The sequence below is a fragment of the Thamnophis elegans genome, chromosome 13 (genome assembly GCF_009769535.1).
Source record: "Thamnophis elegans isolate rThaEle1 chromosome 13, rThaEle1.pri, whole genome shotgun sequence".
Taxonomy (NCBI): domain Eukaryota; kingdom Metazoa; phylum Chordata; class Lepidosauria; order Squamata; family Colubridae; genus Thamnophis; species Thamnophis elegans.
In genome coordinates this window covers 14,475,250-14,496,867 of record NC_045553.1, presented here as the reverse complement: position 1 = coordinate 14,496,867, position 21,618 = coordinate 14,475,250, and the positions used below count along the sequence as shown (strand labels likewise).

Here is a 21,618-nt window from a genome sequence, read left to right as displayed (position 1 = left end):
AGTGGGGTTAGTCCCAAATTTAATTCTCAGTCTGTCCAGACCAACAGCTGTACAGATACTTAACACCATTAGTCGCCGTTTGAAGTTACGCCGACACTGGAAAAAGTTACTTATGACTTGTTTTACGACTGTTGCAAGGTCCCCGTTTATTATGTGATCAAAATTTAAAAGATGCTCAGCAACTGGCATGTACTTATGACGGGTGCAGCATGGGGGGGGGGTGTCCATGTGATCCCCGTTTTGCGACTTTCTGAAATCTGGGGAGGCCAGATTCCCTGAATGACGATGTCAACCAATTTAACGGCTGCCATGGTTCACTTCACGACGATGGCAGGAAAGGCCATAAAATGGAACAAAGCCCCACTTCACTACTGTCTCATTTAGCAACAAAAATCTGGGGCCCAATCTTGGTCATAAGTCGAGGACTCTCTATTACCACGGCATAACTCCTCTAATCCCTTTGTTTGTTTTGTTTTGCGCCCTGCCTTTATTTTTTGCAAATAACTCAAGGCGACGAGCACAACCAATACCCTCCCCTTCCTCCTTTTTTCCCCAGAAAAACAACCCTGCGAGGTGGGTTGGGCTGAGCACCAAAAAAGTCACAATTCCACAAATTTCTAAGGGGGGTGGTGGTAAAAACAACAACAGGAGGGTTTAACACCCCACAGTGGAAGTAAACCACGGGGCGCACTCTTATGTCTGTCTCGCCGCCCCCCCCCCCCTCAACTGCATCTGGATGCACAAGACAGTACAGTAAGATTAGCAGCTGGGGAGGAAAAGCCATTATACTCACTCAACAATACTAACCTCAGTTTGCAGAACTCCGGAATGAGAGCGGAAAAAGATTCTGCAAAAAATGACCGTTCCCCCCCGCCCCACTCTGTTGTGAAGGGGACGATCCACTCCTCCACAATGCCACAAGGCAGAGCTCCAAAAGAGGAGCTGTACCTGGGGAGCATTTACACAACCAGACAACCCCCCAGTGGCTGCCTCTTACATTACCAGTTTGGGTCTGCAGGTTGCAATGTGTGTGTGTGTGTGTGTGTGTGTGTGTGTGTGTGTGTATAGTATATATATATATAGTATACATCCATATTATGTGTGCACAGTGTTAGATCTGAGCATCATTCATATTGATCCAATTTACCAACAATATCAGTGTTCTTTTTCACACTCATCGAATGTAAATAATTCTCTTTATGTTATTAAAAAATTACATTAAAAACCCTAACATCTATACCTTTAATCTTTCTATCTATTATTCTTTTATTTTTTAGAAAAACATATTTCCCCTATCTAATTTATTTCTGATTCTCCAACTTACAATTAAGCTACGTTCATATTTAGAAATATCTTAATATATTGCAGGTTGCAATTTTGAAGCACGGACACAAACAAGTGAGGAGGAGGAAGAGAAAACCACGAAGGAAAAATCTTTGCCAGCCTGCCATAACTGCATGGAGCCAACTTGGAGGCATCTAGTGTAAACAGACAGCAAGCCAGGATGTCCCATCCATCTAGAAGGGGCTGGAAAGGAACTCCCCCCGCCCTAAGAGGTCTTAGGCAAAGCTTTCCTGACGGTAAAGGAGAGTATTTGTAGCTCAGGGTTGAAATGGAAGGGTCCTTGATGCTCTCAGAGGTTATTTTCTGAACCAACTAGGGTGTATCATCAGTGCTAGGAGGGAGGATGATTTTGCAGAATGGAGGAAGAGGAGGAGGAGGACGGTGGGGTCCTTGATGTTTTCTGAGCTTGGTGGTTTTCTTGCAGATGTTTCATTACCCCTTTATGTAACACCATCAGTGCTGCTGCTGCTGAGCAACCAATGATCTTACCTTATTTGGGCAATGAAACGTCTACAAGAAAACCGCCAAGCTTGGAGAGCATCAAGGACCTCCCCCCGCCCAACAATGTTGGGAGACTGGAGTGCCATTGGTCAGAAATGGTGTAGGGTCTCCTGCTTGGGCAGGGGGTTGGACTAGATGACCTACCAGATCCCTTCCAACTCTGTTAATCTGAATATATCTAAGATGATCAAAGGCCTGGAGGCTAAAACATATGATGAACAGTTGCAGGAACTGGGCATGGCTAGTCTAGTGAAGAGAAGGACCAGGGGAGACATGAGAGCAGTCTTCCAATATTTGAGGGGTTGCCACAGAGAGGAGGGGGTTCAATCTATTCTCCAAAGCACCCAAAGGCCAGACAAGGAACAATGGATGGAAACTGAACAAGGAGAGATTCAACCTGGAAATAAGGAGTAATTTTCTGACAGTGAGACAGAAGTTGCCTTCGGAAGTTGTGGGAGCTTCATCACTGGAGGCTTTCAAGATGAGATTGGACTGCTATTTCTCAGAAATGGTGTAGGTAGGGCGGACTAAATGACCTCCAAGGTCTAACTCTAACTCCTTCTAACTCTGTTAATCTGTTAATGTATAAATTGGTCAATGCAAATTGTATTCTGCAGCAATTAGGTTTTGTTTTTTTTAAAAATGAGGTGGGGGTGTCTGCTCAACCTTCTGTTCTCCAGCCTAGAGTGATGTATTTATAGACCGTTCAGGAACAAAAGAGGTACAAGGAAAGAGCAGAAAACAAATTAAAATTCAGGCTTATTGATTGTTATTGATAGTCCCAAGAGAGTCCCAGAAGGAGACAGTGCCTTTTTTCTCTGGCCGAGAGGCATCACATCCAGTTTTTCAATTTTCTTTTTAAAAAAGAAAGGAAAGGAAAGGTGGAAAGGGAAGGGAAAGAAAGGAAGATAGAAGAAGGAAAGGAGGAAAGGAAAGAAGGGAAGGGAAGGAAAAGAAAGAAAAAGAAAGGAAAGGAAAAGGAAGATAGAAGAAGGAAAGGGAGGAGAGGGGAGGAAGGAGAGGGGAGGCAATCCTCAACTTAAGACTTTTATTAAGGTCTTAAGTCCAACATGTCAGTTGTTAAGTCAAGCATTTGCTCAGTAGGTTTTGTCCCTATTTTACAACCTTCCTTGCCACCGTTAAGCGAATCCCTGCCGTTGTAAAACCTAGTCACATGGTTGTTAAGTGAATCCGGCTTCCCCCATTGACTTTGCTCATCCGAAGGTCGCAAAAGAGAATCGCGTTGATCGCAGGGAAAGGACATAAGTGTGAAAAACGTTTCTAAGTCGCATGTTCCCCCAGTGCCGTATCTTTGAACGGTCGCTAAATGAACTCGAGGACTGCCTGACTTACGACCACAGTTGGGTTGAGAATTTCTATCTCCGAGAAAGGCGTTTGTTAAGTGAGTCTCATCCGATTGTACAATCCTTTTTGCGTTGCAGCTGCTAAGCCAATCCCTACCGTTGTTAAGAGAATCATGTGGTCGTTAAACAAAGCTGGCTTCCGCCATCAACTTGGCAACCGGCTGGGAAAGTCACCCCCACGGTCCACGCATGCCGCAACCATCAAAAATACATGCTGAGTGGCAAGTGTCCAAATTTTGCGCAGGGGCTGTGGGGATGTTGCGACAGTCATAATGCGAGGACCGGTCTCAAGTCACTTTTGGGGGAGGGATGTTGCTATGGTCGTAATGCGAGGACCAGTCGCAAGTCACTTTTTAGGGGATGTTGCAATGGTCGTAATGCGAGGACCAGCCGCAAGTCACTTTCAACCATTGCTAAACAAGTGGTCGTAAGTCGAGGACTACCTGTGAAGCAGGCGTTTTGAGCAGGAAATGGGCAGCATCTCTCCTGCCTCCCTCTTTCTCCCTTCAGTTGTGGCTGCTCCATCGCTGGAGGTTTTCAAGAAGAGACTGGACAGCCATTTGTCCAGAAATGTATAGGGTTTCCTGCCTAAGCAGGGGGTTGGACTAGAAGACCTCCAAGGTCCCTTCCAGCCCTCTTATTCTATGTTCTCAATGCAAATACTGCTTGTTTTCTCATTATTACAAACACACCGAGAATCATCTCCTTGAGTCTCAAGAAGTATCTATGAAGGTCCATAAAACCTATTGGAATGGCAGAGGGTTTCCTGCTCCAACAGGGGGTTGGACTAGAAGACCTCCATGGTCCCTTCCAGCCCCCTTATTCTATGTTCTCAGTGCAAACACTGCATGTTTTCTCATCATCACAAACACACCACAAGCCTCCTGAGATCTGGACAGCTATTACAATGGTACACGATCTCCTGCTTATGCAGGGGGCTGGAATAGAGGTCCTCCAAGGTCCCTTCCAACTCTTGTTAACTGCAAACCCGGGAGAGGGAAGGACTGTGCTTCCAAAAATTGGCAAACCTGCCTTTTAATGGCCTCTTTCACTCCTTCCCTTTATTTTTCTTGACACAGCAGAAGTGCAGGAAAGGGAGGGGGAGCTGCAGAAAAGATGCGGCAGTGGCTGTCCTCGCATGAACTCAGCGGCGGCGGCTGCGAGAGAACGTCTGCGAGCAGCACCGGAGAGGAAAAACTGCGAGGGGGGAGAGGGAGAGAGGAGAGAGAGAGAGAGAGAAAGGAAAAAGAGAGAGAGGAGAGAGACAGAGAAAGAGAAGAAAGCGAGGAGAGAAAGAAGAAAGAGAAAAAGAGGAGAGACAGATACACAGAAAGAGGGAGAGGGAGGGTGGGAGGAGAGATAAAGAGAGGAGAGAGAGAGAGAGATAGAGACAGACAGGGATGGAAAGAATCAGAGAGAGAAAGAAAAAAATGGAAAGAGAAGAGAGAAAGAGAGGAGAGAGGAAGTGAAAGAGAGAGGGGAGAGACACAGAGAGGGGGGAGAGCAAGAGAGAGGGGGAAGAGGAAGAGGGAGAGAGAAGAATGACAGACAGTCAGAGGGAGAGAATGAAAAAATAAAAAAGACAAGGGAAGAGAAGAGAGAAGAGAGAGGAGAGAGAACAAGAAAGAGAGAGAAAGAGAGAGAGGGGAAGAATGAGAGAGAAAAGAGAACAGAGGAATGACAGAGAGAGAAAGAGAGAGGAGAGAAAGAGAGGGTGAGAAAGAGGGAGAGAATGAGAGAGAAAAGGGAGAGGAGAGACAGAGAGAGGGGGAGAGGAAGAGAGAGGGAGAGAGAGGGTGGGTAGCAGGGGAAGGATGAGGTCAACTCCCAAAAAGGAAGCTGACAGGCGTTCATTCCGAGGCAGGCGAGGGAGGGAGGGAGGCCAGGAGCAACTGCAGAGCTTTGGGGACAAATGAAAAATAATCCGCTGGTCTTTGCCAGGTTCATTTTGCAATGCTGAGGAACGCGTATTCAGAACACTGAATAACAGCCCTGGAAGGGACCTTGGAGGTCTTCTAGTCCACCCACCTGCCCTGCACCATTCCAGACAAATGGCTGTCCAGTCTCTTCTTAAAAAAACCCAGTGTTGAAGCACCTAAAACTTTCGGAGGCAACTTCTTTTCCACTGGTTAATTGTTCTCACTGTCAGGAAATTCCTCCTTAGTTCTAGATTGAAAGTCTATGGAGCTTCTCCATAGGTCCTGCTTGTTCCAAAGGTGCTTTTTCAGGAAGCAACAGGACTTTCGGGGGGGGGGGGTTCTTTTGAAAACGTTTTGCTTCTCATCCAAGAAGCTTCTTCAGCTCTGAGTGGATGGAGGGGAAAGGAAGGATTTACACTCCTTGCAGGCAGGTGGTCATTTGCATCCTTTTAGAGGGTCGTTGAGGCCACTTGGAGGCTTGTCTGTGTCCTCAGGGTCACCTGAGTAGTGTAAATGCAGGCTACAGGAACCATTTGCACCACTCAGGTGACCCCGAGGACACAGATAAACCTCCAAGCGGCCTCAACGACCCTCTAAAAGGATGCAAATGACCAGCTTTCTGCAAGGAGTGTAAATCCTTCCATTCCCCACCATCCAGTCAGAGCTGAAGAAGCTTCTTGGATGAGAAGTGAAACATCTTCATCCATTCATATCTCCTTTCCTCCCTCCCTCCACTCACTCACCCATGTCTCCATCCATCCATCCATCCCTTCACCCACTCACCCACCCATGCCTCCATCCGTACCTCCCTCAATTTATCCTTCCATTCTTCCATCCTTCCATCAATCCATCCACCCCTCAATTCATCAATCCACCCACCCCTTCCTCCCTCTACCCACCCACTCACATCCATCCACCCTGCTTTCCAAACCTTAACCTGGGTTCAAGAGCCCAGCTCACCCGATTCTCGTCGTAGATGATCTGGACCAGGCTGCGGTGCTTCGACTCCAGCGGTGGAGGAGAGATGGATTTCTCGGGCTCCAGAGGTTTGGCCGCTTCCTCCTCTAGCTGTTGCTGCAGATAGAAGCAGAGGAGCAATCAAAAACAAGGCAGGGGGCGCTCTGTGGAAGCCCCACCCCCTCACAGAGACCAACGCCCTAATAGCCTCCCTACAAATTGCCATACAGGCAGTCCTCCACTTACAACACTTCTTTTCACGGTGATTCAAAGCTACGACAGCCTTGGAAGAAGCGAGTTATCACTCCACCCAAGTTCCAACCGTTGCAACAACCTGTCTCACCTTTATGACATTTGCCGTGTCCGACAATTGTGAGTTGCGAACTTCCCCAGCTGGCTTCCTTCAAGCAGAATTGGGAAAGGGTTCATTTAACGACTGTGCGAATTCTCTTAATCACCCCGGACAAAATGGTCGCAAAATCAGAGCCAGTCATGTGACAACTCGCTTAACAACCAAAATTCTGGTCCCAACTGTGGCGTAAGTTGATGACTCCCTGTTTGTGTGTCTGTGGCAACTGCGGTCATTAAACCCAATCCTGGGAAATCTGGGTTTTGTAGATGTTTTCTAGTTGATGCCTCTAAAAGCCACCCTCCCCATGTTCTATCTGGCAGAAGGATGTGATCTAGTCACACCTAGAACCCGATCAAAACAGATCCGTGTCTCTTACCGAATCCATTCTGGACCTTCTCGGGTTGAAATCCGGATGAAAACACCTCAACCGGAGTCCATAACGTCAGTTTGGGGAGGATCTTTTTTAATTTTAATTTATTATTTTTCCAACACCACTCTTACTTCATTAATCTTACAATGTGTCATCTGGGTTACAGCCTTTGTGTCATCACATTTAATAATTTCAACATGTTTAATCTATTTTATCTTGCCTTTACATTTACATTTCAGTTACCTTTTAATTCAGCTCCTCCCCTATAATTCTACAGTTTTTTTTTCCTCCCCCAAATTATTCCATTTTCTGTTTCTTTTTGTCTGTATTCATTTTCTCTCCAGTGGTACAAACATCCCCATATCTTATAATATTCTGATTCTTCCTTCTCTTTAATTGCCAATGTTAATCTGTTCATTACTGCACGGTCCAATATTTTTTTAATTACCTCTCCCTCGGAGGGAATTTTTTTCCATTTTCCAAGTTTGTGCAAATACAATTCTAGCTGCAGTTATTTCGTGAATAATTAAATATACATTTTCTTTACTCTTATTTCTCTGGTAAAATACCCAACAAAAGCAATTTAAATCAATATGCTGCTGTATCGTCCTTTCCAACCACATGCAAATTTTTGCCCAATATTTTTTTGCCTCTGCACGTGTCCACCATATGGTAATATAATCCCGGAAATGTCTGGTGACACTTCCAACCCTTAGTTGATCTATCTTTAAAGTTTGAGGGGGAGGATCTTGCTACCTGCTTTTTCCTCAACTTGGAGATCTGCTGTTCCACCATGGTTATCTCTCGGTCCACACGATCCATGTTTTGGATCAGCTCCTCCTTCGAGAGCCGGGATGGGAGGAGATCCAGTTCCGAGTCAGGATGGGCAGAAGGGATGGGAGAAACGGGCTCCAGTTTCCCAGCAATGCCTCGGTCCTGCAGATGGAAAGAGGAGAACGGAAGCTCCATGAGAAGAAAGCTTCTTCTAAGGAACCTCTAGGAGAACTCAAGGGGTGGTCTTCTTGAACACCCAACACTTCCGTCATCTGAACCCAGCCAATTTGGGCCTGTTGACTTGGCCACTGTCCTTCACTCCTCACCCAGATCCTCCTCCTTTCTCTAGCTGACTCCATCTGTAACCTTAAACCAGGGAGAAGCTGCCTGGCTGGCCCTCAAAACAGCTGCTTCCTACCAGGAGACCTCATCCAAGTTGGCCATCTTGATTTCTGACAAGCAGGAAAGAGAGACAAGACCTCCATTGTTCCACAACACCAACTGTCACTCCCTCGATGTCCTCCAGAAGGGACCACACCATTATCCTCTCCTCACAACTCGACTTCCTTCTTTGGACAGCTGGCTGGTTGGGGGGCAGGGGAGATGGTTGCCTTCTTTGAAGCACCCAGAAGCCAAGTCTCTCCATCATCTTGGCAGGCCTCCTTGTCATCTCCAATAGCCTACTCATCTCCCTCCACTCACCCCCCAACGGGGGAGGATTTAGCAATCTCAGCTTCTGCCAAAATTCAAGCATGATCAACCTCCAACTTGGACAAACCATCAAACAGTAAACAACAGCTCAATCAAGGAACCACCAAAAAATACTCCCACCAACACAGACAGGGGAAGCCACTTGTATGTAAACAGACAGCAAACCCCATACATCCTCCTAGCACTGATGATGTTACCCAGTTGGGTTACAAAATGTCTGCAAGAAAACCACCAAGCTTAGAGAGCACCAAGGAACCTACAGTCGTCGTCCTCCTCCTCCCATCTTCTCCACCACTCCACAAACCCCTTTCAGTTCTAGCACTGATGATATTACCTAGTTGGGTCATGAAATTTCCACAAGAAAACAACCAAGCTTAGAGAGCACCAAGAATCTCAGTCATCATCACCATTGTCCTTCTCCTCCTCCTCCTCCACTACCACCTCCCCATCTCCTTCTCCTCCATAAACCCCTCTCCCTTCTAGCTCTCATGATATTATTACCTAGTTGGGTCATGAAATGTCTGCAAGAAAACTACCAAGCTCCTCCCCCATCTCCTTTTCCATTCTACAAACCCCACTCCCTTCTAGCACTGATTATGTTACCTAGTTGGATAATGAAAGGTCTGCAAGAAAACAACCAAGCTCAGAGAGCACCAAGGATCCTATAATAATCCTCCTTCTCCTCCTCTTCCCAATCTCCACTCCCTTCTACCACTGATGATATTCCCTAATTGGGTCATGAAACGTCTCCAAGAAAACCACCTAGCTCAGAGAACGCCAAGGACCCCACAGTTCAACCCCAAGTTATAAATATTCTCTTCTATCACTTGAGGACTATAATGGGCGGGCTCTATTACAGTCGTAATTCGAGGACTCCCTGTACACCTTCTTCTCTTTCCAGCTTACCCTGGAGAAACCCTCCGTTGCTCCATGGCTGAGCAGAGTCGGAGGTCTCAGCAGTGGCTCCTGTAAGAGCTCCATCCGAGGCCGCTTGGTCTCAATGAACTCGATTTCCGACGGCTTGCTCAGATCAGAGAGATACGAGTGGGACTCAGTCCGAACGTGCGTCTCCTGGGATCTGCAGGGAAGAGAAAAGAGAGTGGGCCAAGGTGCTCCAAGTTGATCGACTTTAAATGTTTGGGGGTTTTTTAAGGCCATTTCTCCCAAGACAATTCGTAAAGCCGTCTTTATTCATTCAAAAAGGCAAACTCCAAAATCGAACAAAGAAAGCAACAAGAAAAGTTTTAAGAAAAAAAATGCCTTGTATTTTATACATAAGGTGGCTTAGTGGCTAAGACGCTGAGCTTGTCGATCAGAAAGGTTGACAGTTCAGCGGTTCGAATCCCTAGCACCACGTAATGAAGTGAGCTCCCGTTACTTGTCCCAGCTTCTACCAACCTAGCAGTTCGAAAGCACATAAAAAATGCAAATAGAAAAATAGGAACCACCTTTAATGGGAGGGGAACAGCATTCCGTGCGCCTTTGGTGTTTAGTCATGCCGGCCGCATGACCATGGAGACGTCTTCGGACAGCGCTGGCTCTTCGGCTTTGAAACAGAGATAAGCACTGCCCCCTAGAGTCGGGAACGACTAGCACATACGGTATGTGCGAGGGGAACCTTTACCTTTTATTTCATATTTATCAATAATGGTTGGCTCCCTAAGGAATCTAACATCTGGGTAGGAGCAATGCAAAATATTATATTACTTTATTCATTAAACATGAAACTCAGTCAACTGAACATTCAAAAATGCATCGCAAATACCAGTGACTGGTGCTAATGGTTGATATGGGTTGCTCCCAGCATCCTAGGTATCAACCAAGTACCTTCTTAAAATATAAGATGTTCTGAGTAGCACAGTTTTTTGCAGTTCCACTGTTGTTATTGCAGGAAGCTGCAATTTGTGGATATATCTTATAAAATTCTTGGACATGGTGCCAAGTGCCCCAATGATAATGGGTATCACTGTCACATGCTTCATCCATAGCCATGTAGTTTCGATGGCCAGGTTGCGTTATTTCATTATTTTTTCTAGTTCTTTTTCTTCGACTCTGGCATCTCCAGGAACAGCGATATCAATAAACTGTACACTTCAACCCTCTATAACCGTGATATCTGGCATGTTGTGCTCCAAATGACGATCTGTTTGTATTCGAAAGTCCCACAAGATCTTCACCTTCTCATTTTCAATAACTTTTTCCACTTTATGTTCCTCATATTTTTTACATAATGACCAGTGGATTAATTTAGCAACTCAGTCTTGTCTAGCTTTGTAATCAGTTTGTGTGATTTTGCTGCATTCACATATTAAATGTGAAACAGTTTCGACTTTGTTGTTGCAAAGCCGGCAGTTTGGGTTGTCGGTGGATTTTTGTATCTTTGCTTTCATGGCATTAGTTTGTAGTGATTGTTCTTGAGCAGCCAGTATTAAACCTTCCGTTTCTTTCTTGATGGTTCCCATCTTAAGCCATGTCCATGTCAAGTTGTCATCACATTTTCCTTCAATGTTTTTCAAGTGCTGTCCATGCAAAGCTTTGGTTTCCCATCTATTTATTCTGTCATCCAGCTGTTTTTCCTTATATTCTGCCTTTGTTTCTGTTGCTTTTATGCTGTTCTCCATTTTCCCAGCCTGCAGCAATTTTTCTGTACTTTGGTTCACATAATCATTCAAACTTCGTTTTTCTTCTTCTACAGTTTGATGGATTTGCAATAGCCCCCTGCCTCCTATTTTTCTTGTCAGGTACAACCAGTCGATGTCACTTTATGGATATAAAGCGTGGTACATATTCAAAAGTTTGCGTGTTTTCCAGTCCAGTTCAATGGTTGGCTCCCTAAAGAATCTAACATCTGGGTAGGAGCAATTCAAATTATTATTATTATTATTATTATTATTATTATTATTATTATTATTATTAATAATAATAATAATAATGTGATGATGGTCCAATCAGAAGCAAGTCATCGTTTTGAGCAAAAATCGTGGTGACTGCAGCAACGTGGCCAGTTGTCCAGTACACAGAATAGGGACTCTGTACGCATGTGTGTCTGTGTGTGAGAGAGAGAGAGAGAGAGAGACAGAGGAGAAAGAGAAGAGATAGAGACAGAGAGAACAGAGAGGACAGAGGAGATAGAAAGAAGAGAGAGGAGAGAAGAGAGAGGGGAAAAAGAGGGAGAGAGAGGAGAAAAGAGAGAGAAGAGAGAAAGAAGAGAGAGAGGAGAGAGAAGAGAGAGAAGAGAGAGAAAGAAGAGAGAAAGAAGAGAGAGGACAGAAGGGAAAGAGAAGAGAGGAGAGGAGAAAAAAGAGGGAGAGAGGAGAAGAGAGAGAGGAGAGAGAAAGAAGAGAGGAGAGTGAGAGAGAGAGAGAGAGGAGAGAGAGGAGAAAAGAGAGAGGGAAGAGAGAAAGAAAAGAGGAGAGAAAAAGAAGAGAGAGGAGAGAAGAGAGGAGAAAAGAGGAGAGAGAAAGAGAGAGGAGGGAGAGGAGAAAAGAGAGAGAGAGAGGAGAGAGAGAAAGAAGAGAGGCAGACAGACAGAGAGAACTTCAAAATTAGGTCGTAAATATCTTTTGGGATGAAAAACATCTGTTGGGACCTCCAACGTATCCCATCTCTTTAGTCTTACCTTTCATTTCCCGGCTGAAATTCGGACAAGAGGGAGGGTCTGCGCCGTTGGGGGTGTAAGAGCGACCCTGGGGGCAGGTGGGAAGGGTACTCTCTGGGATGGTGCTGATATTCCAAGAGACTCACATCCTAAAACAGAAGAATAAAGCTTCAGGTCAAAATCACGTATAGATATAGTCCTCAACTTACAACAGTTCACTTAGCGACCACTCAAAGTTACAACGGCACTGAAAAAATAGGACCCTTTTTCACACTTACGACCGTTGCAGCCTCCCCATGGTCCCGTGACCACAATTCAGACACAAACTGGTTCGTATTTATGATGGTTGCAGTGTCCTGGGAGGTCACATGATCCCTTTTCAAACCCAACATTTCTGTTGCTAAACAAAACAGTTGTTCAGTTGAGCTTTGTGCCCCATTGGACGACCTTTCTTGCCACCGTTGTTAAGTGAATTCTCTGCCATGGTTAAATTAATCCCACGGTTGTGGAGTGGATCTGGCTCCCCGATCGACTTGGCTTGTCAGAAGGTCGCAAAAAGGGATTGCATGAGCCTGGGAGGGTGCCTTCTCTATATCCTCTATATCAGGGGTCTCCAACCGTAGCAACTTTAAGCCTGGAGGACTTCCATTCCCAGAATTCCCCAGCTGGCTGCGGGAATTGAAGTCCTCCAGACTTAAAGTTGCCAAGATTGGAGACCCCTGCTCTATATCAGCAGTCACCAACTGGGGGTCCGTGGACCACTGCTGGTCCACGAGAAAAGTTTGGTGGTTCGCAGAAAAAATATTTTCATTTCTTACATTGCACTAAATCAGGGGTCCTCAAACTACGGCCCCTGGACCAGATACATGCAATGAACGCACAGAGTCTCCCCCTTCGGGTTCTTTTTGTGTGGGTCGGAGGGGGGCAGAAATTCCAACTTGGGGTCTGCTTCAGCCTCCTGGTGTGGGGCTTTGGGCGAAGGCTGGAGGGAAGGTCAGCTGGTGGCCAAGAGCCAGAGGGCCTCGTTCCAGTGGGACTGCATCATGACCTGGAACTGGCTGACCATCTCAGCCCGCTGAGTCTCCAGGCACCAGTCCCTGCCGTTGCACTCCCGCAGGTCTTCCCTCTGCTTGGAAAGCCTATGCTCCTAGTCCTCAGTGAGGTGTTTCTGTTGAGCCTCCTTTTCGGTCAGATCCATTTGAACTGAGCTGTTTTGCCAACTCTTTCTCATGGTGGCTGCTTAGCTCCAGCAACTGCTTCCTGTTGGGGCCCTAAGGAGTCAGCGGTCAGGCGAGGAGTGGCAAGTAGATGCTGGCAAAGCACCCCTCAACATGAGTGACATCGAGTTGGCCATGCCCAACCAGTCACATGACCACATAGCCACGAACACCCAGCCGGTCATTAGGCAGATCCTATTAGTGGTCTGCGGGATTTAAAATTATGAATTTAGTGGTCCCTGAGGTCCAAAAGGCCCCTTGCTCTGTATTAGGGGTCTCCAACCTTGGCAACTTTAAGCCTGGAGGACTTCAACTCCCAGAATTCCTCAACTGGCTCTGGGAGTTGAAGTCCTCCAGGCTTAAACTTGTCAAAGTTGGAGACCCCTGCTCTCTGTATCACTTATCCTTGATCTTCTACCTTGGCTTTTGGGTTCTTCTGGACAAACAAAGTCAGCCAGGAAATTTTAATCCTCTGTTTGCTTATTCCCCAAAACTCTTCTCCTTCCGTAGGGCCAGCAAGGGTTGGGTTTTTTGTAACCTCCTGACAAAGCCTCCGCCGAGAAACTTAAGAGTGATGCAACAAGAGAGGAAACCCACAATTTGAGGAAGTATCTTCACTTTAGAGGGCATGGGAGAGTATGGAGAACTTTGAGGTACATCGAAGGTTCCAAAACGTATATTTCTAGGTCAAAAGTACTCAGGGGAGGGGGGGAAAGGAGAAGTAAAGAAAAGCCCTAGTCAACCACTCTTTGGTCAAAAGGAGAAGCTTCCTCAAAATTAACGGTCATCTTCAGAGTCAAAACCGCATCAACTGCACCAGAATATCCTCCAGAAGTTAACATCTTGGTTAAGATTTCCTTCCTGATTCATTTTTTTCCCACAGTACTTCGTCATCCCTGTTCTGTCTTTATTACAAAGCATTTTGCACCTGGACCTCCTCCCCACGGCTAGACTCCCACTCCCACGGGTCCTGACCCCAGATCTGGATTTGCACAGATGGTACAACGAGTTTGCAAAACATCTGAAGCCCCATGTCATGGCTCGCTAACCCAATAAGGGCTGGATTTACCCCAAAATGCTAAACCAGATCAAGTTGTAAATGGCCACAGATCACTTTGCTACTCAAATAAGCCATTTCTAAATTCAGGGGTGTCAGCAGTTTCAGCAACCTTCTGGCTACCTAGAAGCCACCGGCAAAAGGGGCTTTTTCCTGGATCACCAGAGACTTTGCAGCTGTCTCCGGGATCGACGGGACCTACCCCTTCCTGTCACTGTGTCTTTGGGACGGTTTAGGTCCAGATTGGACCGTCCAGCGGCCAGAATTTGGTGGCAGTCTTGGAGCCTCAAGAATGTCCGTCGTTTCAACGCGACGTTAAGCCACCCGCACGCCTTTTCAGCCTGGATGGCCTCCTGCAGCACTCTGCCAGCAAAAAATGGGGCATGGGGGTGGGGGATGCACGCAGCTCCCCGGTGCTGTTTTGGCCAACAAAGTGCTGCAGGAGGCCATCCAGACCAAAAACAGGGTGTGAGGGAGCCCCCCTCCCAGAGGTGGGATTCACTTTCCTTTCCTACCGGTTCACAAATGTGAGTGCACGGACCTCGTCTGCGCATAAGCACTGCCTTCTGAGCATGTGCAGTGCTCGTGCATTACATTGGGGCAGGTGGGTGGAGCCTCCAATATCTCAGGGGCTGCCCCAAAGAAGAGTCAAGCTATTCTCCAAAGCACCTGAAGCAGGACAAGAAGCAACGGACAGAAACTAATCAAGGAGAGAAGCAACTTAGAACTAAGGAGAAACTTCCTGACAGTTAGAACAATTAACCTGTGGAACAACTTGCCTCCAGAAGCTGTAAATGCTCCAACAATGGAAGAGGTTGGATAACCATTTGTCTGAAATGGTACAGAGCAGTGATGGCGAACCTTTTCGGCACTGAGTGCCATGCGCGCTCGTCTGGACTGCAACCCGCAAGAGGAGCTGCCCAGGGCACATGTGTGTGCCTAAAAACGAACTTCCGGTTTCTGGCCTGCGCATGTGTGCCAGCCAGCTAGTCTGGCACACATGCCCATGCAGGAAAATGGAACAGCAGCTCTTCTGGTTTCCGGCACTGCCGCAAGCGCAAAGGCCAGCTGATTGTTGTGCGCAGATGAGCGCCAGAAATGCAGAAGAGGAAAGAGCGACGGCACACTGGACAGGCGAATGGCTCCGTGTGCCCCTTTGGGCACACGTGCCATAGGTTCACCATCACGAGTATAGAGTTTCCTGCCTGACCAGGGGGTTGGACTGGAAGACCTCCAAGGTCCCTTCCAACTCTGTTATTCTATTCTATTCTGTTCTTTCTAATTTCTATTCCATTATATTCTCTTTTCTATCCTATCCTATGCTGAATTATATTCTACTCTACTCTAATTTCTATTCTATTCTATTCTTATTTCTATTCTATTCCAGTTCTAATTTCTATTCTGTTCTATTCTCTTTTCTATCCTATCCTATGCTGAATTATATTCTACTCTACTCTAATTTCTATTCTATTCTATTCTAATTTCTATTCTATTCCAGTTCTAATTTCTATTCTGTTCTATTTTCTTTTCTATCCTATCCTATCCTGAATTCTATTCTATTCTACTCTACTCTGATTTCTATTCTATTCTATTCTTATTTCTATTCTATTCCAGTTCTAATTTCTATTCTGTTCTATTTTCTTTTCTATCCTATCCTATCATGAATTCTATTCTATTCTATTCTATTCTACTCTAATTACTTTTCTATTCTATTCTATTCTTTTCTTATTTCTATTCTATTCCAGTTCTAATTTCTATTCTGTTCTATTCATTCTATTCTCTTTTCTGTCCTATCCTATCCTGAATTCTATTCTATTCTATTCCATTCCATTTTTGATCTTCCTATTATTATCCCTGTTTTGGGTTCTACGTCCAAGCCATTTGGGAGTTCAGGGTATGCTTAAGTTGATGGGTTAACCTTACTTCCTTGTCCCTTTTCTTCCCACTGTGGGCCTTTTATTGAATTTTTATCTTGTAAAGCCTGCGCGGAGAGCCAGAATTATTCAAATGCTAATAATAATACCTGGCACAGCTCCCTGCCTCTAAGAATCTTAAGTTCTCATGATAAGATTGCTTTTTCTTTCTTTCTTTCTTTCTTTTTTCTTTTCCTTTATGGAGCTCAGGGGCTATTTTGGGCAAGTCTGATAGTAACAATGGGCTCTTTTGATCTTTTTCTCTGCTCTCAATTGGATGTCCTTTGGATCTAGAAAGCAAAAAGCAGGAAAACAAACATCCATTCCCGAGTAGCGGAACAATGAGGAACGAAGCTTCAAGTACGTTCCAGATGAGCGTAATTATGGTTTCTTTTATGCAGACTTTCTGCCTGCAAGGAGACAGTTTCTTGGAAGGGGGGGCGGAGGAGGGGGGGCATTTTAAACACAGTTGTGCATTTCCATTTCCCCCGGCTGTCTCTCTAGCTGGCTTGAAAGAAATCTGACCTCAGATCAGCTGAGATGGGTTTTGTTTGCAAAGGCCTTCTCAAGACTTTGAAATTTCTGAAAGGCACACAGAGAAGAGAATGGGGTTTCCCTAATCGTGATTGTCCACGGAAGATCCATAAATGTCAGCCTCAAAGCAGGCCCAGCAAACTCAAAGGAGTATCGTAAGGGTAGTCCTAGATTTACAGCCAACATTTACGATGTTAAGCAAGGTAGTTGTTAAGGGAACCCTCCCAATTTTACAACAGCCACAGCACTTAAGACTTATATACCGCTTCAAAGTGCTTTGCAGCTCTTTCTAAGCGGTTTACAGAGTCAGCCTCTTGCCCCCAACAATCTGAATCCATGTTTTATTGACCTCAGAAGGACGGAAGGCAGAGTCAACCTTCAGCCAGTGAGGATTGAACTCCTGGCAGTCAGCAGAGTTAGCCTGCAATACAACATTCTAACCACTGCACACCATGGAAGAAAGAAAGGGAGGGAGGGAGGGAAATAATACTAGCAGTAGCACTTAAGACTTATATACCACTTCACAATGCTTTACAGCCCTCTCTAAGCGGTTTACAGTCAGCTCCTTGCTCTCAACAATCTGGCTTCTCATTTTACCCACCTTGGAAGGAGAGAAGGCTGAGTCAACCTTGAGCCAGTCAGGATCAAACTCTTGGCAATGAGCAGAGTCAGCCTGCAAAACTGCATTCTAACCACTGAGCCACCAGGGCTCCTTCAACTTTTTCTGCCAGGTTTTTGTGATGTGAATCACTGCGGTTCTTAAGTGAATCTGAGCAAATTCAGCTTCCCCCGTTGCTTGTTGAACCCATGACTCTAGGATGCTGCAACCGTTTTGAACTATACTGTTGGCCCAGCACCCGAATTCTGATCATGTGATCATCTTCTTCACAAAGACTACCCCGAGGCTCTAGTCCTCATGACCCAGAAGCCCACTCTTGCCCCACTGGCAGACCCACAGCCAGCCAAAAGCAATGATGTTCAGTGCTTGCATCAAGTCGGACTAGAAGAAAAGAGAAGGGAAGGGAATAGATGGGGAAGGGAAGGGAAAAGAGGGGAAGAGAAGTAAATATATGGGGAAGGGAAGGGAAGAGAAGGGAAGGGATGAGTTAAGGAAGGGAAGAGAAGAGAAGAGAAGAGAAGAGAAGAGAAGAGAAGAGAAATAGATGGGGAAGGGAAGGGAAGAGAAGAGATAAGGAAGGGAAGGGAAGAGAAGAGAAGTAAATAGATGGGGAAGGGAAGGGAAAAGAAGGGAAGGGAAGAGAAGACACTCACCACATGGGCCTGATTTAATGCCACGGGGTAGGACATGGCGTGGGAGGGGTAGTGGGTCTCTGCCCCCCGCCAGGTCTGGGTTGCCGGTTGCGTAGATCCAGCCATTGTCAAAGGGGGGAAGGGGAAGCAGTCTTCTTTGGGGGTCCCTCCTGAGACTCAGCAATGCGACGCACTAAGGAATCCCGGAGTCCGGGCGTACAATGCTCGCCTCAGCCATGTCCCCTTGGGCCTGTAAGGGAAAGAAAGGCAGGATGGATTAGATTAGAGTCCCATTGAAAGAAAATGGTGGGGGAGAGGGGTTGAGACAGTTAAATGGGGAGGGGTACCTCCCTCCCGTGAAGGAGTCCCAACTTTAATTCTTGGTCCGGGAAAAAACAACCACCACCATCTGGCTAGGGCCATTTTCCCCTCGCCTGCCAAAATCACGCACACATGCCCACACCCATAAAGCAATGCGCCCCTCCCCTGCACATGTGCGCGCAACCCCTGCACTCTCTCTCACACACACACACGCATGCATGCAACCCCCCGTGACACGTTTTGGGCCTAGCAGGCCTCCCTGAAGTCTGCTGAACCAAAATCGAGACGTGGGAGATACCCCACGTTTTGCGCCTAGCAGGCCTCCCTGAAGCGTCCTGAAACCGGAAACGGGGCATGCCACACACACCCCATGCTCCCCCTGCACATGTGCACGCAACCCCCTGCGCAGACAAGTACGTCTCCTGTATGTGCGGCAGAGACCTGAAAATCAGTTGGCCGTCAGGAGGCACGCGCACATGTGCAGTGGAGCTGAGATGGGGGGGCTCGTGTGCCCGCAGAGAGGGCTCCTCCTGCCATCTGTGGCACGCGTGCCATAGGTTTGCCATCACGGAGCTAGGACATTTGAAGTCCTGAACTTACGACCATTATGGGAACCAGAATTTCCATCGCTCAAGTTAGGCAGGCTTGGGAAGAGAGCTAGGCCCGATTTTGGTTTTTTTGGCCAGGGATGTTGAGTGGATCACCGTAGTTGTTAAGTGAATTACATTGGCTATTAAGCAAATCTGGCTACCCCCTCCCGCCTTAACTTGGTTTGCCGGGAGCCAGCTGGGAAGGTTGCAAAGGATGGTCGGTGACACAAGCAATGCCCCCTGGGATGCCACAACCGTTGTAAACATGCAATTTTGATGACGTGGCTATGGAGTACCGGTTTTAAGTCACTATTTTTAGGATCTCTGTAACTTCAAACGGTCGCTAAACAAATGTTGTAAAGCGAGGACAATCTACGTAACCAGTTCTTTTTCACGGCTCCTTAAATTATTTTGCATAGTCCTCAGCTTACAACAATTCATTTCATGACCAAAGTTATAACGGCAGTGAAAAAAAATGACTTCCGATCATTTTTCACACTTTGAAGCATCCTCCATGATTCAGATACTTGGCAACTGACTTGTATTTATGACGGTCTCAGTGTCCCAGATTCCCCTTTTGCAGCCTCCCCATAAACAAAATCAAGATGGAAGCCAGATTCATTGAACAAGCGGGTTACTACTTATCCACTGCGGAGATTCACTTAACTGTGACAAGAAAGTTTGTAAAACGGGACAAAACTCTGTAGAGATTCTGAGTCCTTCAAGTCACGGTTGTCCCAAAGGTGCTTTTTCAGGAGGTGACTGGACTTTCTTTTTTTTTCCTTTGAAGACATTTTGCTTCTCCTCCAAGAAGCTTCTTCACCTCTGACTAGATGATGGAGGATGGAAGGATTTATACTCCTTGCAGACATCTGGTCCTTTGCATCCTTTTAGAGGGTCCTTGAAGCACTTGGAGGTTTATCTTAAAGGATACTAAAAGGATGCAAAGGACCAGATGTCTGCAAGGAGTATAAATCCTTCCATTCCTCACTCTCCTGACAGAACTGAAGAAGCTTCTTGGATGAGAAGTGAAACAACTTCAAAAGAAAAAAAAGAAGAAAGTCCAGTTACTTCCTGAAAAAGCACCTTTGGAATGGGACAAAACTATGTTTTTACTTAACAACAGAAACATTTGACTGAACTATGGTCGTAAGTCGAGGACTACCTATAGAAAGCTCTGCTTTGTCAAGATTTCTATTAAAAAAACCCAGTTCTCCAGGTGCTTCAAGAAGCCCTCCACTCCCATCCTGAAATAAACTTTATTTACACCCTGCTTACGGTAAAGGTTCTTCTCGCACATATGTGCTAGTCGTTCCTGACTCTAGGGGGCGCTACTCATCCCCGTTTGAAAGCCAAAGAGCCAGCGCTGTCCAAAGACATCTCCGTGGTCATGTGGCTGGCATGACTCAATGCTGAATGCGCACGGAACACAGTTCCCTTCCCACCAAAGGTGGTTCCTATTTTTCAACTTTTTACATGCTTTCGAACTGTTAGGTTGGCAGAAGCTGGAACAAGCAACGGTTACGTGGCGCTAGGGATTCGAACCGCCAAACTGCTGGCCTTTCTGATCGACAAGCTCAGCATCTTAACTACCGAGCCACCACGTCCCTATACACTCTGCTTAAATTGGCCCAAATTGGCAGGAGCAAAGTTGACCCAACCGTTTTCTCCAAACAAGTTTGTTTGTTTTTTTCTTCTTCCCCTTCATCCATTGCAGCATTGAAATAATTTTGTTTTTCTTGCATGGTTTCCAGAAGGGAAGAGAAAAATGAAGCCCAACGTACCACCAACAGAATTCGGTTTCCTCAGAATTTGTCCCTGGGGTTGCGTAACAAAAGGGACTCATTTACAAAACTGTCCCCAGGTTCATTCTTGGGTACCTTCCCTTCCCTCTCCACTCCCAGAAGGGGATGGAAAAAGTTGCCTCACCAATTGAATATACTTCAAAAACTTTCTCCTTAGTCTTTTCAAACCTTCCCTCCACTCCGTCCTTGGCTGGAGGTCCTTGGCTTATAACTGACTGTTAAGCAAGCTTTTGAAGTTACCACCACACCTGGGGGGGGGGAATGACTTATAACCTATCCTCAGACTTATGACCATCATAACTTCCCTGCAAGTCACAGGATCGCCGCTTGAGACTTTCCAAGCTGGCTTCCAACTGGTCAGGCCAATGGGGAAAGCTGGCAGCAGATTGCCAATAGTGCTGGCTTAATGACACCTGGCTTAATGACTGTGGGTGATTTGGTTAATGATCTAAATAATCTAAATAATTGAAAGGTCAAGCTATTTTCCAAAGCACGCGAAGGCCAGAGAAGGAATAATGGATGGAAATGGATTCTGAAGAGGGTACAGAGGAGCAACCAAGATGATTGGGGGACTGGAGATTAAAACGTACAATGAACGGTTGCAGGAACGGGCATGGGTGGTCTAGTGAAGAGGAGGACCAGGGGAGACAGGATAGCAGTCTTCCAATATTTGAGGGGCTGCCACAGAGAGGAGGGGGTCAAGCTATTCTCCAAAGCACCTGAAGGCCAGACAAGGAATAATGGATGGAAACTGATCAAGGAGAGATTCAACCTGGAAATAAGGATAATTTTTCTGACAGTGAGACCAATCAACCCATGGAGCAGAAGTTGCCTTCAGAAGTTGTGGAAGCTTCATTCCTGGAGGCTTTCAAGAAGAGACTGGACTGCCATCTGTCAGAAATGGTGTAGGGTCTCCTGCTTGGGTAATGGTTGGATTAGATGACGTACAAGGTCCCTTCCAACTCTGTTAATCTGAATCTATCTAAGATGATCAAAGGCCTGGACACTAAAACATACGATGAACAGTTGCAGGAACTGGG

The 21,618-nt window shown here is 46.2% G+C and overlaps 1 protein-coding gene across 1 annotated transcript in view; it reads right to left on the bottom strand.

The window, feature by feature from the left end:
- NCOR2 (nuclear receptor corepressor 2) overlaps positions 1–21,618 on the bottom strand; it is a 207,759-nt gene that overhangs the window by 149,990 nt on the left and 36,151 nt on the right. Inside the window, 5 exon segments of the mRNA XM_032229003.1 lie at positions 6,089–6,202; positions 7,564–7,743; positions 9,199–9,370; positions 11,912–12,039; positions 17,884–18,112. Of these exon segments, the coding sequence (XP_032084894.1) occupies positions 6,089–6,202; positions 7,564–7,743; positions 9,199–9,370; positions 11,912–12,039; positions 17,884–17,988 (699 nt within the window). The 5' untranslated portion in view covers positions 17,989–18,112.